At 44.2% G+C, this 23335-nt stretch overlaps 1 protein-coding gene across 6 annotated transcripts in view; it reads left to right on the top strand.

Moving 5' to 3' along the window:
- The window catches only part of LOC126354686 (collagen alpha-1(XVIII) chain-like), a 2024079-nt gene that overhangs the window by 1856339 nt on the left and 144405 nt on the right, over positions 1 to 23335 (top strand). For 4 of the 6 annotated variants that reach the window (XM_050004491.1, XM_050004489.1, XM_050004493.1 and 1 more), the window contains 3 exons: positions 1113 to 1221; positions 12206 to 12294; positions 12411 to 12440. In XM_050004491.1, coding sequence (XP_049860448.1) covers positions 1113 to 1221; positions 12206 to 12294; positions 12411 to 12440 — 228 coding nt within the window. The remainder of the gene's footprint in view (positions 1 to 1112; positions 1222 to 12205; positions 12295 to 12410; positions 12441 to 23335) is intronic. The other 2 variants (XM_050004490.1, XM_050004494.1) reach the window with 1 other exon arrangement.

The following is a 23335-nucleotide window of genomic DNA, read 5'->3' as shown; positions in this document are numbered from 1 at the left end:
TCCCAACGGCCTTGTATCACTAGCAGTCGAGATGACAGGCATCTTATCCGCATAGCTGTAACGGTTTGTGCTGCCACGTCTCGATCCCTGAGTCAACAGATGGGGACGTTTGCAAGACAACAACCATCTGCACGAACAGTTCGACGACGTTTGCAGCAGCACGGACTATCAGCTCGGATACCATGGCTGCGGTTACCCTTGACGCTGTATCACAGACAGGAGCGCCTGCGATAGTGTACTCGACGACGAACCTGGGTGCACCAAAGGCAAAACGTCATTTTTTTGGATGAATCCAGATTCTGTTTGCAGCATCATGATGGTCACATCCGTGTTTGGCAACATCGCGGTGAACGCACATTGGAAGCGTGTATTCGTCATCGCCATACTGGCGTATCACCCGGCGTGATGGTATGGGGTGTCATTGGTTACAAGTCTCGGTCACCTCTAATTCGCATTGACGGCACTTCGAACAGTGGACGTTACATTAAGATGTGTTACGACCCGTGGCTCTACACTTCATTCGGTCCCTGCGAAACCCTACATTTCAGCAGGATAATGCACGACCGCATGTTTGCAGGTCCTGTACGGGCCTTTCTGGATACAGAAAATGTTCGACTGCTGCCCTGGCCAGCAGTCTCCAGATCTCTCACCAATTGAAAACGCCTGGTCAATGGTGGCCGAGCAACTGGCTCGAAACAATACGCCGTTCATTACTCTTGATGAACTGTGGTATCGTGTTGAAACTGCATGGGCAGCTGTACCTGTACAGGCCATCCAAGCTCTGTTTGTCTCAATGCCCAGGCGTATCACAGCTGTTATTACGGCCAGAGGTGGTTATTCTGGGTACTGATTTCTCAGGATCTATGCACCCAAATTGCGTAAAAATGTAATCACATATCAGTTCTAGTATAATATATTTGTCCAATACCCGTTTATCATCTTAATTTCTTCTTTGTGTAGCAATTTCAATGGCTAGTAGTGTATGTTCTGCAGTTCACGTGGATTAAATGCAAAGATCAAATTTCCATCGCCACACAATGGTTCAAGACTACACAAACACTGTATAAGTATACTAGGTCAGTAACTGATGACGCTCTTGTTCACAACTTCAGGGTCTGCCAGGTCCAACCGGAGAGAGAGGAGCACCGGGGCCACGAGGAGACAAAGGGGAGAGAGGAGACCCAGGACCTCAGGGGCCAGAGGGCATCCAGGGGCAGAAGGGTGAGTACCACTCCAAAGCGTTACGTCCAGGGCCAAGAAAGACATCCAACGGCACAAGGATGGGCACCACTCCGAATCATTACTTCCAGAGCAGAAATCTGTTCCTTACAGGGGCCAAAGGTCATCCAAGGTCAGTAGTCTGAGTACCACTCTGAAGCATTATTTCCAGGGGCCAGAGGACATACAAGGGCAGAACGGTGAGTATTACTCAAAAATAGTACAGAAATTGGAAGACACATAAGAGCAGAAGGTTGAATACCATTGGAGCATGTTACTTACTGTCAAAGGGAAGCGAGTCAGTACCGGTTTGGCGGTTTTTCTGAATTAGGGAAAACTTTCATGAGCTCCTTGTCCAGGCCCTGAAAGCCCAAGGGACGTCGAGCGGCCTCTGTGTCATCCCCTGCCGTGCAGATGCGGTAGGGAGGGGCGTGTGGCCAGCACTCTGCTCTCAGAGCTGCTATTGCTCGGTCAGGCCGCTCCTCTGTTGGCGTCACACTGCCGAGTGCACCCCGTCCAGTCCTCCTTGGCAGCTCCGGGAATCGAACACAGGTCCTCCACGTGGCAGCCGACTACAATGACCACTCAGTTATGGAGACAGACTTATGAAAATTACAGAACTTAAAATGAAGAAGTCCACATACTAAAAGTTGTCTTCTTAGTATCTATGGTAAGGATTAAACAGTAGTTTGATTCGAACACTTTGCAAGAACACTGTGCCACACAGATTCTCTGGCAGGCAGGTTGAGCACGTGGTCAGCAGGGATGGCGGTAACGGAACAGTTTGAAGCCCATCAACTGTCATTTTATAAGAGACTGTTGATAGTCATATGTATAATCGAATGCGAAGTCCTGCAACAAAATAAACGAGAAAAAAATTGCTTAATAAATAAAGTAATGACCGAAAGCATCGGTTTTGAGAAACCATTTCGCACTATTCTAACAGGATATCCTGAAAGCCACAGATCAAGGCAATGAGATGGATACAGTATTTCTTTACACGCAAAACACATTCGACACTATAGCACACCAACGTTTATTAAGAAAAGGACGATTAAGTCAGGTACCAAACTATGAGCGGGGAGCGGGGGCGAAGGGGGGGGGGGGGGGGTACCCGAAAAAAAAAAAACCAGAATAACTGAGCCGTGTGTGGCACGTGTTACCGCCATCATGTATTTTACACCCTGTTTTTAACGTACTCCCACCTCACTACGTTAATTTAAATTACTACTGTCACTGAGTTGCTGCTTTGCCTGAGCGTGACCGGCGCTAGCAGCGTGTATCGACATATCCCCTCTCGTAGTAAATTTGCTTAACTACCATTACTTCCCGGTCGTTGTCTGTCGAAAAGGAGTTCGGGTCTGCCAGTCAGTTGGAACGCGTCTGGAGCGCAGTCCGGACCAGCTAGTCGGGGAGTTGCAATGCGGCACTGGTGCAGTCGGGTTGGAGCAGCAGTGAGTTCTGAGTCAACGTGGCTCTTCCGACCATTGCGCCACGCATCACTGGAGCCGGGCCACGGTCTTGGTGGATCGTCGGTAGGTCGTCCTACCGGACGAGTTTTGGCTCGCTGATCGTTTATGACTCGACTGTGTGTGTGTGTGTGTGTGTGTGTGTGTGTGTGTGCGCGCGCGCGCGCGTCCATCTACTCCCAGTTTGTCTTCGTGCGTGTTTAGTTACTGTTGCGTATCGTTCAGGTCTTCGTGCAAGTTTTTCTCAGGTTATGTGTGTAGTTGCCGTTATTTCCACTGACGACTATTTTAGATGTTGTCGGCATTCTGAGAGGAGTCGGTCGGTTGCTCCGGACCAGAGAGGCTATCTCCGCGCGGTGGCAATCCATGCGCAGTGTCAGAGCGTATGTGGAGCTGTCCGGTCGCTACGAGCTTCGTGGTTCACCGACCCACGACGTCATAGTTGAATAGTGGTTTCAACTTCCCAAGCCACGTCCATTCATGTTGTGTGGTTCGTTTCGGTGGTTCGCTGGTGGGGAGGTTTTCCTGTGAGCAACACCGAGTGTTTCTATTGCTGAAATTTAGCCGACATGCGGTGCAATTAATTATACTGGTTGACTACAGTTCAAGTGCACCAGCGGAATTTTCTGCCTTGTGGCCGTTAGTGTTGCGGTTACCTGCCCTGGCCACTAACGTAATTTCAGGTAGCGTCCTTTCCTCACCCGTTGTCGCTGTCCAACATGGTGTGTAGTTTCGACAGCTAACAGATATTTCATTGTGGATAGTCACATTCGCAACTTTTGTGTTTGAGTTCTCATGTACCTATTGGTGGCAAGCAAGTCGTTTTGTCGGCCGGTCCGTGGCTGCCCCCTGGTTGGGTTCCGACGGATCAAGTGTAGTTGGGCTCACCACCTGTCTCACATAAGTGAACGAGGGCAGACCGACCTCCCTGGAGGCTTCGGAGTGCCGTTCTCTTTATTGTCCTCCTCACCGGTGTTTGTCGGTTTATAATCTATCATAGCCAATGATTAAAAAAATCTTGCTTTTACTGGATTCTATGTATTTTTGAATTTTCGAAAATCAATTGTGGGCCTTCATCCACTTAAATTCTTATTAAAAAAACCATTGCGGCTTTGAAAGATTATGGTAACTTATTTTAAATTCTTGAAAATTATATTGAGGGCCTTCAGCTGTATGTATTGCATCGTGTTTATGTTTGTCTATTCACCCTTGCCTTGAGGCTCCCAGCGTCGCTACATAATTTGCAATTTTAACTGCATGTTTTTACAACTTGAGGTTTATCTTGCTGCTTTAAGATTTCTTGTTTGGAGGCATTCAGCAGTGAAATAATTGCCTTTTTGAAACTCGTAGTCCAAAGGTTCGGCTATGTGCCGTTTTTGTTTAAAGATGTTATTAAATTACAATAAACTACAATTTTGAGTCAACCTGACCCACACCTTATTTGGCCCTTTCCACAATCCTAGTCACCTGTTCTGCCCAGCAGGTTTAGCGGGCTTTTCATTAACATTGCCGTGGGCGGAGCTTGTGTAGTGCGCATTTCTGCCGCTAGATGTATGCAGCGCCACTCATTGCCTGTGTTGTTGACCTGGATTGTTCTGTTCATTTGTAGTGATTGTTTTTGCTAGCGCTGTTTTATGATGGCAAGTGTAATTGAACAACGCGCAGCTGTGAAATTTTATTTACTTCTTGCCAAAATCGTGCTGAAACTATTTTAATGTTGAAAACAGCTTAACATGACGCTATGTAGGAAAAACTCAAATGTACGACTGGTTTGCTCGGTTTAGGAATGGCGACCTAGCGCTTGGTGACAAACCTCGTTCTGGACGTGCATCAACTGCCAGAATCGACGAAAATCAGGAAAAAATTCGAGAGCTTGTGTTCACTGACTGTCGACAGACAATTGATCACTGTCTCGAAGTAGTGGGTTATCTTGGAGCTCGGGTCAGCGAATTTTAACGGAAGATTTGGGAATGAAAAGGGTTGCTGCCAAGTTTGTTCCTTGGATTCTTACTGATAATCAAAAGGAACGTCGAGCTGAAACACGTCTTGCTTTGAAACAATAGCTTCAAAGTGATCCAGATTTTCTGTCAAAGGTGATGAGTCATGGTGCTGTGGTTACGACCCAGAAACAAAGGTACAGTCAAGCCAATAGGAAAGTCATCGTCACCCCGCCCAAAAAAATGTCGTCAAGTAAAATCAAACATAGAAATAATGCTGATTTGCTGTTTTCATGCCAAAGATATACCTCATTCAGAGTTTGTTCCCCTAGGTCAGACTGTCAGTCAGATCTTTTATTTGGAATTTTAAGAAGATTGCACAACAGTGTTCGTGAAAAAAGACCCTATTTGTGGCAGACGGGAGACTGGTTCTTCCACCACGACAACGCACCTGCACACACAGCCATCACTGTTAGACAGTTTTTGGCTAAAAATGGCGTGGTTCCCAGCTCCAGGCACCTTACTCGCCTGACGTGGTTCCGCGCGACTTTTTCTTATTTCCACGCAGGAAAAGAGGCATGAAAGGACACCGATTTGATAACATCGAAGAACTCAAGGAATAAACGAGTGAGGAGCTACCAGCCCTTTCTAAAGATGATTACAAAAAATGGTTTGAACAGTGGAAACACTGGTAGGACAAATGTATTAGCTGTACTGGAGAGTATTTTGAAGGGGATAAGGTTGTTTTGTAAAATTCCGGTTTTTTTGCCCCCCCCCCCCCCTGTATATCTGTGACTGAGACGAGGATTTCTCTGTACGCAGGCGCAGCATGTTATCTTCGACGAAGACTCATCGACTAAAGTAAAAGTCACTTGAGGTGTGCAGCAGAGAAGTGTGTTTGAGACCACTGCTGAGTATATTGTGCATTAATCATCCGGCGAACTACACGAATATGAACCTCAGACATTATGCAGTTATCGCTCAATCTCAAAAAAAGCAACGAAAATATACCGTTCGATCGTTATAAGATTTCTAAGAGTTTCAAAGATAGGAAAGTGGCTTAAAATGTGCACAAATATAATACACTCCTGGAAATTGAAATAAGAACACCGTGAATTCATTGTCCCAGGAAGGGGAAACTTTATAGACACATTCCTGGGGTCAGATACATCACATGATCACACTGACAGAACCACAGGCACATAGACACAGGCAACAGAGCATGCACAATGTCGGCACTAGTACAGTGTATATCGACCTTTCGCAGCAATGCAGGCTGCTATTCTCCCATGGAGACGATCGTAGAGATGCTGGATATAGTCCTGTGGAACGGCTTGCCATGCCATTTCCACCTGGCGCCTCAGTTGGACCAGCGTTCGTGCTGGACGTGCAGACCGCGTGAGACGACGCTTCATCCAGTCCCCTAACATGCTCAATGGTGGACAGATCTGGAGATCTTGCTGGCCAGGGTAGTTGACTTACACCTTCTAGAGCACATTGGGTGGCACGGTATATATGTGGACGTGCATTGTCCTGTTGGAACAGAAAGTTCCCTTGCCGGTCTAGGAATGGTAGAACGATGGGTTCGATGACAGTTTGGATGTACCATGCACTATTCAGTGTCCCCTCGACGATCACCAGAGGTGTACGGCCAGTGTAGGAGATCGCTCCCCACACCATGATGCCGGGTGTTGGCCCTGTGTGCCTCTGTCGTATGCAGTCCTGATTGTGGCGCTCACCTGCATGGCGCCAAACACGCATACGACCATCATTGGCACAAGGCAGAAGCGACTCTCATCGCTGAAGACGACACGTGTCCATTCGTCCCTCCATTCACGCCTGTCGCGACACCACTGGAGGCGGGCTGCACGATGTTGGGGCGTGAGCGGAAGACGGCCTAACGGTGTGCGGGACCGTAGCCCAGCTTCATGGAGACGGTTGCGAATGGTCCTCGCCGATACCCCAGGAGCAACAGTGTCCCTAATTTGCTGGGAAGTGGCGGTGCGGTCCCCTACGGCATTGCGTAGGATCGTACGGTCTTGGCGTGCATCCGTGCGTCGCTGCGGTCCGGTCCCAGGTCGACGGGCACGTGCACCTTCCGCCGACCACTGGCGACAACATCGATGTACTGTGGAGACCTCACGTCCCACGTGTTGAGCAATTCGGCGATACGTCCACCCGGCCTCCCGCATGCCCACTATACGCCCTCGCTCAAAGTCCGTCAACTGCACATACGGTTCACGTCCACGCTGTCGCGGCATGCTACCAGTGTTAAAGACTGCGATGGAGCTCCATATGCCACGGCAAAGTGGCTGACAGTGACGGCGGCGGTGCACAAATGCCGCGCAGCTAGCGCCATTCGACGGCCAACACCGCGGTTCCTGGTGTGTCCGCTGTGCCGTGCATGTGATCATTGCTTGTACAGCCCTCTCGCAGTGTCCGGAGCAAGTATGGTGGGTCTGACACACCGGTGTCAATGTGTTCTTTTTTCCATTTCCAGGAGTGTATTATCACACAATGCAGAAAAGCAATATTCTATGGCAACAATCATAGGCCTCCAGAAAGAACGAGGACAAGGGGTGGGGGATTCTGGACTACAGAATTTTTTTCACTCGTGTATCGGGTCGATAATTATCACTTCTCTGGGATACAATAATAATAATAATTATTATTATTATTCAATACATGTCTCGAAACTGCTCTGTGGACTTCCCAGACTACAATTTCAGTTGATCATCGGTAAAATCTATAAACCCTTACAAATTCTTGGGTGCAACAATTTTTGGGGATATGAAATGGAATAGTCAGATAGTGTCAGTCGTAGGTAAAGCAAGTGACAGACTTCTTTTCATTGGTAGATCTACAATTGGGGCAGCTTACAGCAGACCTGAGAATATTGCTGAAGTGCGTGCAACCCATACCATATGGGACTAGCATGGGATATCGGAGAAGGGCAGCACGAAAGATGACAGGTTTGTTTGACTCACAGGAGAGCTTCTGCATCTGGTACGTCTCTGTCCGCCAAGTTGTTAATGAATATGGAAAATAACAGCGGTCGTATTAGACTGACTATACCCTTGCCTCTGACGAAGACTCGGCGTCAGGGACAACGCGCTGCGTTCTGTTGCTTAAGAAATCTTCGAGCCACTCACAAATCTGGGAATCCGTCCCATTTCGTTAACAGTCTGCATTGGAGCGATGTCAAATACTTTTCGGAAATCTAGAAAAATGGAATTTGCCTGTTACACTTCATCCATAGTTCTCAGGATACCTTGTGAGAAAAGGGAAAGCTGAGTTTCGTCTGAGCGATGCTTTCTAAAACCTTGCTGACTCGTGCACATAAGATTTTTCCGTGTCAAGGAAATTTATTATATTCGAACTGAGAATATTTTAAAGAATTCTGCAGCAAATCGTTGTTAAGTATATTAGCTTGTAATATGGCGGATCCGTTCTTTTACCCATCTTATATACAGGACTCACATGCGCTTTTTCCTAGCCGCTCGGTTCTTTGCGCTGGGTGAGAGATTTGCGATAAATGCAAGCTAAGTAAGCGGCGAATGCCGTAGAGTACGCTTTGTGAAACCGAACAGATTCCATGCGGACCTGGCGATTTACTTGTTTGCAACATTTTCAGTTGTTTTTCTACCCCAGGCATTCCTTTTATTATATCCTCTTTGCAATGGTCTAACAACGGTATTTTTGTGCAGTTATCCTACGTGAGCGATTTCTTAAACGCGAAATTTAAAACTCAGGCTCTCTCTTTGCTTTCTTCTATTGACACGCCAGATTGGTCAACGAGTGACTGGCTGGAAGTCTTAGACCCGCTTACTGATTTTACGTAGAACCAGAGTTTTATTGGGTTCTCTGCAAGATCTTTTGTTGAGGTATGAGGGGGTAGTTGTTGTACGTTTCGCTCATCGATCGTTTTACAGACGCACGAATTTCCACTAACTTTAGTCTGTCGTCATATGCGCACTCTCTTTTGAACCGAGAGAGTGACAGCCTTTGCGTCCTTAGCATTTTCCGAATTTCGTTGTTAAACCTCGGTGGGTCTTTTCCGTCCTTAACCCACTTGTTAGACACATACTTCTCGACAGCAAGGTTTACAATCCATTTAAAGTTCGTCCATAGTTCCTCTTCGTGAATCATAATGGAACTAAATTATGTGAATTCATTGTCTAAGTGGGATGCTAACAACTGCTTATCTGCTCTTTCTCACGAAAATACTGAAAAATCTGAGTTGACTGACACCGGAAGATAGACGGCAGCTGTCCCACGAAAACAAAGCTTCGAAAAGCCGTATTAAGTGAGGAGTTTGGCAACATCGCTCTCAAAGGAAGCATAAAGACGATATCAGACTAGTTACCGTGTACACAGAGGCACTTAAGCAAATATTCTTTCTGCTCTCAATACACGTATGAAACCGGAAGGAGCCTTAATGCATGGTTTCCGTGGGAACTACCCTCTACTATGGGCTTTTCAGTGTTTTGCAGAGTTTATATGAAAACTGTGGTTTTCGTCGTACTCATACTGTGTCGTTGGTGTACACCAACTTGTAATGTGCCTCGTCGGCCCAGGCGATCTTGTTGCCGTGTTGTCCACTGCCTTGTCACACTTAAATGCCCGTCCTATGTCCGACGTCACGTGACGCGCTGCAAACTACACAGAAAAATTTGTCACCACCCTCCAGAGTCGTATAATTTTTTATTTAATCAGAGACCTCTTTCTCAGTACTCTTTTGGGAAGGAAAATCCCAACCGTTTTTTACTTGTTCTGCCAGTGGCGGAGAAAATCGGTACTAGTTGAAAGATATTCATTTGTCTCCGAGGGCTGCCAACATTAACCTGTCCCTAGACGCTAAATATTATTTACAATGATATTGAAGTTCTCCAGTAATTTTAGATAAATGGATAGTACACAGTTTGTAGGTAAAACTAGTAAGTGAACTTGTCAACAAATAAGGTGATTTCCGTTCTGATACACGTGTCAATTAAGAGGAACATTTGCCACGCGTACTGTCCCTACTTTCGTGTAAGTACTAAACACGTGCAATGGTGTCAGCACTGTGAGAAGGAGCCGGCGACGCTTTCCCCTCAACGCTTCCCTCCCCGCGGCATCCAAAACGCGGGACCCGCGACAGCCACAGAGCGAAGAGTCAACTTATCGTGGTCAAACTGCAGCCGCGCATGTAGTAGGGGTAAAACTAAATGTGAATTCTCAGTGCATTCAGGAGGGAGCAATGCGTATCCAGCCGTGAACTGGACATTCGGCTTCTGCACAGTGCTAAGTTTTTAGACATATGTGCGTTTGAAGTTCGTTTCAACCATAGACCTAGTGACCATTGTGTCTTTATAGCAAGAAGGGTTTTCAGAGAAGGGAGTTTCCCATTCAGACATTCACCCGCTACCACCAGACATAAAGTATTGCATAAGATCTGCCTCGTAGTGGTTGCCTGCAGCCAACCGTAACATCAGCTGGTGAATGCTGCCTACAAACCGTGGAGAACGCTACAGAACTGCGCACAGTATTCTTGGAGACTGCTGCGAGGGATGTGTTAACTTGGGCACTACACTGTCACGTCCACATGATCAAATTGGCAAAGCCGTGATTTGTGAAGAACTGGACTAGCAAATATCTACAATGTGATGTGTATCAGAGTCTTTTCGCCAACGAGTGCTGGGTTTGTCTGACAACTGAAGATCATTGTATGAAAGTATGGAGGCAGACGGGCAGCAGTGCCACGAGTTCAGCAGTTAGGAGTTCAGCCACGTTTTGTGTTGGCACCATGTACAACAAATGTCGGCCACCTGTCATCACTATCGACGACAATTTGAGATTTGTACATTATCAGGACAGGATGAGTGAACTCATCATCCATCCCTGCAACTGAAGTTTGGGCATTGGTGTTTGTCTTCCAAAGCGACAGTGCACGAGCCGGCCATGGTGGCCGAGCGGTTCTAGGCGCTTCAGTCCGGAACTGCACGACTGCTACGGTCGCAGGTTCTAATCCTGCCTCGGGCAGGATGTGTGTGATGTCCTTAGGTTAGTTAGGTTTAAGTAGTTCTAAGTTCTAGGGGACTGATGACCTCAAGTGTTAAGTCCCACAGCGCTTAGAGCCATTTGAATTGTTGGGTTGGCAGGAGGGCCAACACCGTGTTACTAGAGGAGGCCGAAATGCACGCTTTTAAGCTCACGCAGGCTGGCGTGAGGAGGGAAGAACTATACTGACGTGAGGTCTGGAACATGACAAGGAATTAGAATTCAGAAAGCGGACGTAGCTAGTTTCATACTTAACTTTAATCCATTAATGATGAACGTCGCTCTTGACGGTACATGATTCACAATATTATCTGTTCAGAAGACATACAGTAACTGAATATGGCGCCTTGCTACGTCGTAGCAAATGACGTAGCTGAAGGCTATGCTAAACTGTCGTCTCGGCAAATGAGAGCGTATGTAGTCAGTAAACCAACGCTAGCAAAGTCGGCTGTACAACTGGGCCGAGTGCTTGGGAGTCTCTCTAGACTAGACATGCCGTGTTGCAGGGCTCGGTCTGCAATCACTGATAGTGGCGACACGCGGGTCCGACGTATACTACCGGACCGCGGCCGATTTAAAGGCTACCACCTAGCAAGTGTGGTGTCTGGCGGTGACACCACATGAACCATTTGACAATGCACGAGCACAGCATGCCCACGTCGTGAACGCCATCCTGCAGTAGCCAGGAATAGCCTGAATGCAGTGACCCGCGTATCTGCTAACATCCACCCGAGTGAGCGTGTTTGGGTCCCGTGGAAACGTCGCCAGAATTCTCCCTACACACTGGATGACCTCAGGAAGACCGCCGTTGGCGAGTGGGGCGGTCTCGAGCAGTGATAACCATCCTGTGGATACTATGCCAACAAGGATCCAAGCACATTACACTGCACAGGGTCGAACAACAAGCAAGAAACAGGCACAAGTCGCCGCGCGGGATTAGCCGAGCGGTCTCGGGCGCTGCAGTCATGGACTGAGCGGCTGATCCCGGTGGAGGTTCGAGTCCTCCCTCGGGCATGGGTGTATGTGTTTGTCCTTAGGATAGTTTAGGTTAATTAGTGTGTAACCTTAGGAAGTTATGACCTTAGCAGTTAAGTCCCATAAGATTTCACACACATTTGAACTTTTGAACAGACACAGGTCGTTCCAGTCTATGAGACGGGAGATGAGTAGGCAACCTTTCGCCGCCTTAATTCCAAAGAATGTGTTCTAATCAACTTTGTCAATAGATGTCTCTAAATCTACAAATGCTGCCGAGGGGGAGCGGGAGGGGGAGGGGGGAATGAGGGGGAGGAATCGTGCGCTGGTGCACTTCCATTCTCACAATTTTATAGGCATTTCAAGCGCCCGCTTGAAAAAAATATTTCTCAACTCTATCAATAAAATCTTTCTGTATGATATATCAGTGGTCATGACTACCATTGCCAATTACAAGGGTTCCATTCAGAAGCTTTCTTACAAATCCACAGCTAACCCCTTCGGTATGCCGCTAATTTTGCAGCCTTTTTCTGAAATTTAATGTAGCTGCGTAATCCTTGGTTGCAGGCGAGCCTGGCCGCGATGGGATGCCTGGAATACCTGGAAATCCTGGACCACCAGGACCTCCTGGAAACCCCGAGTTCTCCAGTTTTGATGTAAGTTCTATTATACACAGTTGTGGTTTCTAAATCTACAAAGAATAACTGCAATTGCATCACCACTTCGGTTTCGCACATCTTACTCGTTTTTGTGCTTACATGCTGCATTTCAGCCTAGTTGGAAACCAAGAGCTGTATTCAAGGTAAGACGAGTAAATATGTCTTGATGTAAATGGCTTCCGTTGTACTATTTCTTTTCCCTTTTCCTCTTGCAATTGGCTATCACATTTTGCATGTGCTCCATCCAGCTCTTACGATATTGATGCCTGGAGTTGATTCTAAATATGAACAAACCGCCTTTCCTTGCAGACTAACTCAGTTTACTGATGCAAAAATTCCACAGAGAACAGTGGAATAAAAGAGAGTTCTCTAACTGTAAATTTTTGAACGGAATAACCAAAACCATACAAATGATAAAAAATACGTTCGTACACGATATCGTCTGACTTGCTATTAAATAGGGATTTTTGGCTTTTAGAACCGAATATGTCGTCCCGGTCTAAAGTTGTCATCACATTCACAATTGATATCGTACGTTCCGTAAGAAAACACTGTTACTGTCTTCTGACACCAAAGAGTTTTACTAAGGCTTCTATTAATTAAATTATCGCTTGTTTGTTGTCCAGTTGCGAGGGTCTCTTTTAGTTTCAGATCATAGAATAATGTAGTCAGTATCAGTCTTAGTACCGTAAACAGTATTTTGTGTTCATTGATGGCTGAAGATGAACACCTGTGTCACGCACTGCAAATAAATTAAGATTATAAAATTAATAATCCATAAATATTGTGACTGGTTGCAGTATATACATATAACCTTTACTGTAACATAATCATGGAAAAACAATACTGCTGACATCGCAAATGACTGTTGATAAGAGCCTGTACAATGTCTACCGCGTCCGTCTATATCGTACGCCAGAAAGTGTGTAGTAGCGTTACGAAGTAACAATATGGATAACTTGAAAGAGTAAAGTTGTAGTTTATTTTTCAACAACATTCACTTCACATACACACGACGTGGGAAACACGTGGGAATTTACAAACGCCGACGCGGTAATCGAACTCTTGCCACACACGAGCCACACTGTCTTCCGAATCTGTGGCTGTTGTTCGTTCAATCCTCCTTTTCAATTCCACAACATCGCCTGGAAGAGGAGAGACGTAAACAACGTCCTTTACACAACCCCATAAAAACAATTCATAAAGGTGACGTAGGAGCCCTTTTTAGCACACATTGGTCTGTAGCTTCAACACGACCAATCATACACCTGCATAGCACTGTGTTCAGATATGCCCTAACATCACGGTGAAAATGTGGGGTACACCATCTGACAGAAGGACAAAATTCTCTGAGCCAGTTTGTAAGAATGGCGTTAACCAATTCTGCAACATCTAAAGGAAGGACTATCCAGTAACAATTTGTTCTTTAATAGAGAAAGGCCCATAAAGTTTCCTGTGAGACATGGCACAAAAAACATTGACCTTCGGTGAATCTCTCTCATGTTGAACAACGTTTTACGGGTTTTCTGTTCCACAAATCTTATAGTCGTGGCTGTTTACTTTCCTACTTCTATGAAATGTTGCCTCGTCCGACGAAATCATCGAATTCACAACACCTTTGTCTCCGACCTGCAATGTCCAGCAAAACTCGAATAGCTGGTCTTTGTCTTTAGGATATAACTTTTGTACTAACTGCAGGCTTTATGGTTTCATGTTTAATATTTTTACGCAAAACACGCCACACAGTCTTTGTTGACATTTCCAACTCACGTCAAACTCACTTTAGAGATTTTGCCGTCTCTATGTGAAAACTCCCCCCCCCCCCCCCCCATGAACCATGGACCTTGCCGTTGGTGGGGAGGCTTGCGTGCCTCAGCGATACAGATAACCGTACCGTAGGTGCAACCACAACGGAGGGGTATCTGTTGAGAGGCCAGACAAAAGTGTGGTTCCTGAAGAGGGGAAGCAGCCTTTTCAGTAGTTGCAGGGGCAACAGTCTTCATGATTGACTGATCTGGCCTTGTAACAATAACCAAAACAGCCTTGCTGTGCTGGTACTGCGAACGGCTGAAAGCAAGGGGAAACAACAGCCGTAATTTCTCCCGCGGGCACGCAGCTTTACTGTATGATTAAATGATGATGGCGTCCTCTTGGGTAAAATATTCCGGAGGTAAAATAGTTCCCCATTCGGATCTCCTGGCGGGGACTACTCAAGAGGATGTCGATATCAGGAGAAAGAAAACTGGCGTTCTACGAGTCGGAGCGTGGAATGTCAGATCCCTTAATCGGGCAGGTAGGTTAGAAAATTTAAAAAGGGAAATGAATAGGTTAAAGTTAGATATAGTGGGAATTAGTGAAGTTCGGTGGCAGGAGGAACAAGACTTCTGGTCAGGTGACTACAGGGTTATAAACACAAAATCAAATAGGGGTAATGCAGGAGTAGGTTTAATAATGAATAGGATAATAGGAATGCGGGTAAGCTACTACAAACAACATAGTGAACGCATTATTGTGGCCAAGATAGATACGAAGCCCACACCTACTACAGTAGCACAAGTTTATATGTCAACTAGCTCTGCAGATGACGAAGAAATTGAAGAAATGTATGATCAAATAAAAGAAATTATTCAGATAGTGAAGGGTGACGAAAATTTAATAGTAACGGGTGACTGGAATTCGGTAGTAGGAAAAGGGAGAGAAGGAAACGTAGTAGGTGAATATGGATTGGGGCAAAGAAATGAAAGAGGAAGCCGCCTGGTAGAATTTTGCACAGAGCACAACTTAATCATAGATAACACTTGGTTCAAGAATCATAAAAGAAGGCTGTATACATGGAAGAAGCCTGGAGATACTGACAGGTTTCAGATAGATTATATAATGGTACGGCAGAGATTTAGGAACCAGGTTTTAAATTGTAAGACATTTCCAGGGGCAGATGTGGACTCTGCCCACAATCTGTTGGTTATGACCTGTAGATTAAAACTGAAGAAACTGCAAAAAGGTGGGAATTTAAGGAGATGGGACCTGGATAAACTAAAAGAACCAGAGGTTGTACGGCGTTTCAAGGAGAGCATAAGGGAGCAATTGACAGGAATGGGGGAAAGAAATACAATAGAAGAAGAATGGGTAGCTTTGAGGGATGAAGTAGTGAAGGCAGCAGAGGATCAAGTAGGTAAAAAGACGAGGGCTAGCAGAAATCCTTGGGTAACAGAAGAAATATTGAATTTAATTGATGAAAGGAGAAAACATAAAAATGCAGTAAATGAAGCAGGCAAAAAGGAATGCAAACGTCTCAAAAATGACATCGACAGGAAGTGCAAAATGGCTAAGCAGGGATGGCTAGAGGACAAATGTAAGGATGCAGAGGCTTATCTCACTAGGGGTAAGATAGATACTGCCTACAGGAAAATTAAAGAGACCTTTGGAGAAAAGAGGACCACTTGTATGAATATTAAGAGCTCAGATGGAAACCCAGTTCTAACCAAAGAAGGGAAAGCAGAAATATGGAAGGAGTATATAGAGGATCTATACAAGGGCGATGTACTTGAGGACAATATTATGGAAATGGAAGAGGATGTAGATGAAGATGAAATGGGAGATACGATACTGCGTGAAGAGTTTGACAGAGCACTGAAAGACCTGAGTCGAAACAAGGCCCCCGGAGTAGACAACATTCCATTGGAACTACTGACGGCCTTGGGAGAGCCAGTCCTGACAGAACTCTACCATCTGGTGAGCAAGATGTATGAGGCAGGCGAAATACCCTCAGACTTCAAGAAGAATATAATAATTCCAATCCCAAAGAAAGCAGGTGTTGACAGATGTGAAAATTACCGAATTATCAGTTTAATAAGTCACATCTGGAAAATACTAACGCGAGTTCTTTACAGACGAGTGGAAAAACTAGAAGAAGCCGACCTCGGGGACGATCAGTTTGGATTCCGTAGAAATGTTGGAACACGTGAGGCAATACTGACCCTGCGACTTATCTTAGAAGCTAGATTAAGGAATGGCAAACCTACATTTCTAGCATTTGTAGACTTAGAGAAAGCTTTTGACAATGTTGACTGGAATACTCTCTTTCAAATTCTGAAGGTGGCAGGGGTAAAATATAGGGAGCGAAAGGCTATTTACAATTTGTTCAGAAACCAGATGGCAGTTATAAGAGTCGCGGGACATGAAAGGGAAGCAGTGGTTGGGAAGGGAGTGAGACAGGGCTGTAGCCTATTCCCGATGTTATTCAATCTGTATATTGAGCAAGCAGTGAAGGAAACAAAAGAAAAATTCGGAGTAGGTTTCAAAATCCATGGAGAAGAAATAAAAACTTTGAGGTTCGCCGATGACATCGTAATTCTGTCAGAGACAGCAAAGCACTAGGAAGAGCAGTTGAACGGAATGGATAGTGTCTTGAAAGGAGGATATAAGATGACCATCAACAAAAGCAAAACGAGGATAATGGAATGTAGTCGAATTAAGTCGGGTGATGCTGAGGGAATTAGATTAAGAAGTGAGACACTTAAAGTAGTAAAGGAGTATTGCTATTTGGGGAGCAAAATAACTGATGGTGGTCGAAGTAGAGAGGATATAAAATGTAGGCTGGCAATGGCAAGGAAAGCGTTTCTGAAGAAGAGAAGTTTGTTAACATCGAGTATAGACTTAAGTGTCAGGAAGTCATTTCTGAAAGTATTTGTATGGAGTGCAGCTATGTATGGAAGTGAATCGTGGACGGTAAATAGGTTGGACAAGAAGAGAATAGAAGCTTTTGAAATGTGGTGCTACAGAAGAATGCTGAAGATTAGATGGGTAGATCACATAACTAATGAGGAAGTATTGAATCGGATTGAGGAGAAGAGAAGTTTGTGGCACAACTTGACCAGAAGAAGGGATCGGTTGGTAGGACATGTTCTGAGGCGTCAAGGGATCACCAATTTAGTATTGGAGGGCATAGTGGAGGGTAAAAATCGTAGAGGGAGACCAAGAGATGACTACACTGAGCAGATTCAGAAAGATGTAGGTTGCAGTAGGTACTGGGAGATGAAGAAGCTTGCACAGGATAGAGTAGCATGGAGAGCTGCATCAAACCAGTCTCAGGACTGAAGACCACAACAACAACAATGTGAAAGCTTCTCCAACTCGTTCAATGTCATTTGCTTTCACACCTGGCCAACCACTTTTCTTGTCACACAAACATCCAGACTCAACGAACATTACATATGAACTGTAAATTGCTTTCCTGGATGGCACTGTCTTCCCATTCTTCATCCTAAATTTTCGTTGCAAACACGATGCATCCTTTGTTTTGTCACAGTTTAACACACAGAAATCATTCTCAGCTCCAGAAATCGCCATCTTCATTATGATGACGCCTAGCGACCATATAATACACACATCAAAAAAAGCTTTGCATCAGTCCGGCTCCCAGAACCCCTGAAGGCAGACGTTGACTGTGGATATTGTATTACAAACACAGTCCCATGTACTGTTCAGAGATGTCACTAAACCCGCCCTAAGATGTAAACAACCATGCAGGAACACCGCCCATTAAACGGAGGGGGTCCGACAGCCGATCGGTTCCAGTCGTTCCACCAGAAAGGAGGTTCAAGGCTCGAGTTGTCTGTAGTTCAATAATGCCTAGACGGCCAACACCGCGGTTCGATCGCATCTGCATTGTTACATTGTGCCAGGAAGCGCTCTCAACAAGGGATGTGGCCAGGCGTCTCGGAGTGAACCAAAACGATGTTGTTCGGACGTGGAAGAGATACAGAGAGACAGAAACTGTCGATGACATGCCTCGCTCAGGCCACCCAAGGGCTAATACTGCAGTGGATGACCGATACCTATGGAGGAACCCTGACAGCAACGCAACCATGTTGACCAACGCTTTTTGTGCAGCCACAGGACGTCGTGTTACGACTTAAACTGTGGCTGCATGATGCGCAACTTCACTTCCGACATCCATGGAGAGGTCTATCTTTGCGACCACGACACCACGCAGCGGTACAGATGGACCGCTCAGGATGGACATCACGTTCTCTTCACCGATGAGTGTCGCATATGCCTTCAACCAGACAATCGTCCGAGACGTGTTTGGAGGCAACCTGGTCAGGCTGAACGCCTTAGACACACAGTCCAGCGAGTGCTGTTTTGGAAAGGCATTATGTGGGGTCGACTTACGCCGCTGGTGGTCATGGAAGGCGCCGTAACGGCTGTACGATATGTGAATGCCGTCGCCGGCCGGAGTGGCCTAGCGGTTCTAGGCGCTACAGTCTGGAACCGCGCGACCGCTACCGTCGCAGGTTCGAATCCTGCCTCGGGCATGGATGTGTGTGATGTCTTTAGGTTAGTTAGGTTTATGTAGTTCTAAGTTCTATGGGACTGATGACCTCAGCAGTCAAGTCCCATAGTGGTCACAGCCATTTCAACCATTTTATTGTGAATGCCATCCTCCGACGTAAAGTGCAACCATATCGGCAGCATGTAGGCGAGGCATTCGTCTTCATGGACGACAATTCGCGCCCCCATCGTGCACATCTTGTGAATGACTTCCTTCATGATAACGACGTCGCTCCACTAGAGTGGTCAGCATCTTCTCCAGACATGTATCCTATCGAGCATGCCTGGGACATATTGAAAAGGACTGTTTATGGACGACGTGACCCACCAACCACTCTCGTCGAATCGCCGTTGGGGAATAGGTCATTCTGCACCAACAGTGCCTTGCTGTACTTGTGGATAGTCTGCCACGACGAATACAGGCACGCATCAATGCAAGCGGACGTGCTATTGAGTAGAGGTACCGGTGTGTACAGCAATCTGGACCACCACCTCTGAAGGTCTCGTTGTATGATGGTACAACATGTAATGTGTGGTTTTCGTGAGCAATAAAAATGGTGGAAACAATGTTTGTGTTGATCTCTATTCCAATTTTCTGTACAAGTTCCGAAACTCTTGGAACCGAGGTGATGCAAAACTTTTGTATGTGTTTATATAGACCTATACATCACATCTACAGTGAGAAATAAAGTACAAGTTTATTCTTTTAAATTATGTATGTTGTTACTTATATGCTACTCATTCGGATACAATAAATATTTTAAAATGCTTCAGGACTTCTGAAACATGCTGTATTCATTTTCATAGTTTTTGATAACTTGAGAAGTTTTGTTCCGTTTGATACGCTTGTCTGTATTTGCGTAAAACACGAAATTATTTTCATGATGTCTGTGAAACATTCCAAAACTGGTAAAAGCGCACCACTTTTTCTTTCCCGTTGATCTCTGAACACAGTTATCTATATTTGATTTTCATATAAATGGAAAAACATACGAACTAAAAACGTTGTATTTATGGCAGTGTGTAATACTCACGCTGCGAGATGATAGTAATAGGAATACTTGCATCGATACAAATCCAGTGACATCAGCCGGTATTGACTCATTTTTGTCGCTACCACCGATAAATAGGTGACAACATAAAGTTCAGAGAATCTGTATCAGCGAAAACAGAAGCAACAAACAACACGCAGTGTTATCAGTCAATGAAATTTTCTGCGTAACTGTGTAAATCATATCGATTATTCACATTTTAGACCCATTAAATGTTATATTGTCTGACAGCAATTGGAAACAGTGCAAAAGCGTTCAACGTACTTAGATTTCAAGCGCTTCAGCTACTACCTGCGTTATTTATAAGTATCAACAACGAAACCAAATACGGCGTTCAACGATGGCTACTACGATACTATAGCAGTCGGTTTATTCGGTCATTAAGGTACTACACTCATAATACAGCTTGGTCCTTTGGCAGGGAATGTTGGCAGTGTAAGCACACAATCGTCGCCTTTGAATGACAGACATTTCGGTAGAAATACGTGGAGGCGCGGAGGTAGGTTGCAACGTCGAACAGGAACACACGCGTAATCTTACGTTTCAATCATCTCACTCAGACTCAAACTATTCTAGCTAGTAGTAGTAGTTTTATTCATCCGTAGAACTCTTTTTACAAGGACATAGGACATGTCAAAGTATTTACAAATTTAGATCAATTTAAAATAAGGTAATTCGTATACACATATATTTACAGACTTCTAGTTAGAGACAATCATTAGATTTACTCCTGGTATACAATGCTTGTTTTACAAATATCTTATTTAATAATGTAATGCCACATTGTTCACTCATATCTCACTATCCGTCACTGTACACACCATACACACATTGTTTCATAACACTTCACTCACAACACACACGGGCGCGCATGCGCACGCACACACATACACACACACACACACACACACACACACACACACACACACACACTGGTGATCTCCGGGCCATTTTCTGTACCGCAACTTCCCATTTGCTATTCTGAAAAACTGAGTCAGCATCCCTCCATAATGAGCGAGATGCTGAGCTCAGAAAGAGGAAGAGGTGTTAGTATTGTGCCATGCATAGCTTGGGGGTAAGTATTTGGAGAAAGGAAAGATACATAAAGTGAGGGCGTTATGTGGAATGTTGGATAGTTTATAATGATTATTAGTATTATTATTAATTTGTATAACATTTTTTATCAAACCCCTACTCTGTAATAGCTAAGATCCTTCAATGTATAAAATGTATTGCATAACTTTTTAGCTGTCTTTCTAAATTGGTGTATTTTTCCAGTTTCTTCAATCTATTTTGGTAATTGATTGTACAGTTTTATTCCTTGGTAGAAAACGCAGTTTTGAGTTTTATGTTTATTTGTTCTTGGTAAATGGAAGTTGAGTATATCTCTTGTTGCATGGTCATGGACAGAGCTGTTGTGCAATAATTACAAATGTTATTTTTGGTGTGTCCACCTTACTGGTAAATGTAATCACATGGAGCAGATAAAATCCCCAATGTTCTGAACAGATGTTTACAATGAACTGGACTAGTATTTATGGTTATTATTCTTACGGCTCTTTTCTGGAGTTTGAAAATTGTGTTCATATTTTGTGCATTTGTCCCCCAAAAAAGAATGCCATAGTACATATGAATAATCTACATACGAGTGTACATATGAATAATATGTAACTAAAAGACACTGCATGTTACACACTAATGATAGGATTCTAAGGGCATAACATGCTGATGACATTCTGTTAGCAAGTACCTTTGTGTGTTCACTCCACTTCAACTGAGAATCAGTATTCATTCCTAGAAATTTTGCATTTGTTTCATAGTCTATAGAGGTGCCATCTACATTTATTTTAACATCATCATTTTTCCTCTTCAGACTGAAATTCATGGCATTTGTTTTCTTTATGTTCAATGTCAGTTTATTACTTTTTGACCAATCATAAAGTTCCTTGAGAGTTTCATTTGCTTTCTTTGCAAGACGTTCTCTTGTTTTCTCGGTGACTACAATATTGCTGTCGTCAGTGAAGGGAATTTTTTCGCCTAGAGTAACAATGATGGGAAAGTCATTGATGTAAATCAGGCGCAGTATTGGTCCTAATATGCTACCTTGCGGGACCCCTATATTAATGTATTTTGTTTCTGATAAATGTTTTCTTAAATTTTTTAGAGCAGGGCACCATGTGGTAAAGGGAAAGAAACTGTGGAGAATTGATCGAGGAAATGGTTCGTATCTTTTATATAGGAGGATAGGTTCCGGGTAATAGATTGAAGGTGTTGGTCTACAAGAGCAGAGATTCTCTCAGTGGGGGCACAGTAACTCCGGCCACAATGGGGCATCCTGGGTGGTTGGATTTATGGTCAGTCATTAACTACCCCTCTTATTCTTAATGCTTCTAATTTATCTAACAGAATTTTGTGGTCGACTGTATCAAACGCCTTAGAAAGAGCCAAAAATATGCCTGTTACACACTTATCTTTACCAAGAGCATCAAGTACAAGTTTTGTGAATTCTACTATGGCTGACTCCGTGTTTTTGCCACTTCAGAAACCAAACTATGAGTCACTTAAAAGATTGTATTTATTCAGGTAATTCATTAATCTGTCTTTCATAATTGCTTCTATTATTTTTGAGAGTGCTGACAGCAGGGAAATGGGCCAGTAATTTTCTATGCCCTCTGCATTACCTTTCTTCAGCAAAGTTACAACTCATGCCTGTTTTAACTGCTCTGGAAATGTCCCTGATGTGAAGGATTCATTTATTATGTTTGTTAAGGGGCCTTGTAAAATCCCTATGCATTGTATCAGTACACACATTGGTACTTCATCTAAGCCTACTGACCTTTTATTTTTTAGTTTTTGAATTATCTTACTGTCTTCATTCTCTGTGGTTGGAAGTAACATCATTGTATTTGGTACAACATTATTTACAGGTGTTATATTCATTTGGGGGAATTTTTGCTGTAACTTCTCTGCAATACTTGAAAAATACTCGTTTACATAGTTTGATAAGTGCTTTGGGTCATTTATTACTTTAACCCCCTCCCTTAGCAGTATGTTATTCTGCATTTGTTTTCCTCTCCCTGTTTCCTATTTTTATAACCTCCCAGACTGCTTCCGTTTTATTCTCTGCATTATATATTATTTTGTCATTAAATGACTTTTTGCAGCAATCATCACCTTCCTACAGATCTTTTTATATCTGTGATAGAAATTGAAGAATTCTGGATCACTGCGAACCTTTTTCATGGAACTGAGGTGTTTAAGTGTTTGGGAGGACTTCTTACTACCTGCTGTTATCCATCTGTTTTTGTGAAATGTTGATACAGACATGCATACTTTTGGAAATGCCTTTTCAAAGTTCAATTTAAACAATGTGGAGAATTTAGAGAATTTCATATTCACATCAGTTTCTTTATACACTTAATCCCAACCGTGTTTTTCTTGTTCTTTTGAAAAATCTTTTATTTTGATTTCTGATAGATGTCGTTTGTGTGCTTGTAGTTTAGGGAATGGTTCGATGCCTGACTTTACTATTGTTATTTGACAGAAATGGTCTAATAGTCCGAGATCTTTTACAGCTACATCACATTTTTCCCTGTCCATATTTGTGGCTACATGGTCGATTATTGATGAAATCATTGTGGTAAACCTTGTTG

Source organism: Schistocerca gregaria, chromosome 3 (genome assembly GCF_023897955.1).
Source record: "Schistocerca gregaria isolate iqSchGreg1 chromosome 3, iqSchGreg1.2, whole genome shotgun sequence".
In the NCBI taxonomy this organism is placed as follows: domain Eukaryota; kingdom Metazoa; phylum Arthropoda; class Insecta; order Orthoptera; family Acrididae; genus Schistocerca; species Schistocerca gregaria.
This window is presented reverse-complemented; position numbering and strand designations above follow the sequence as displayed.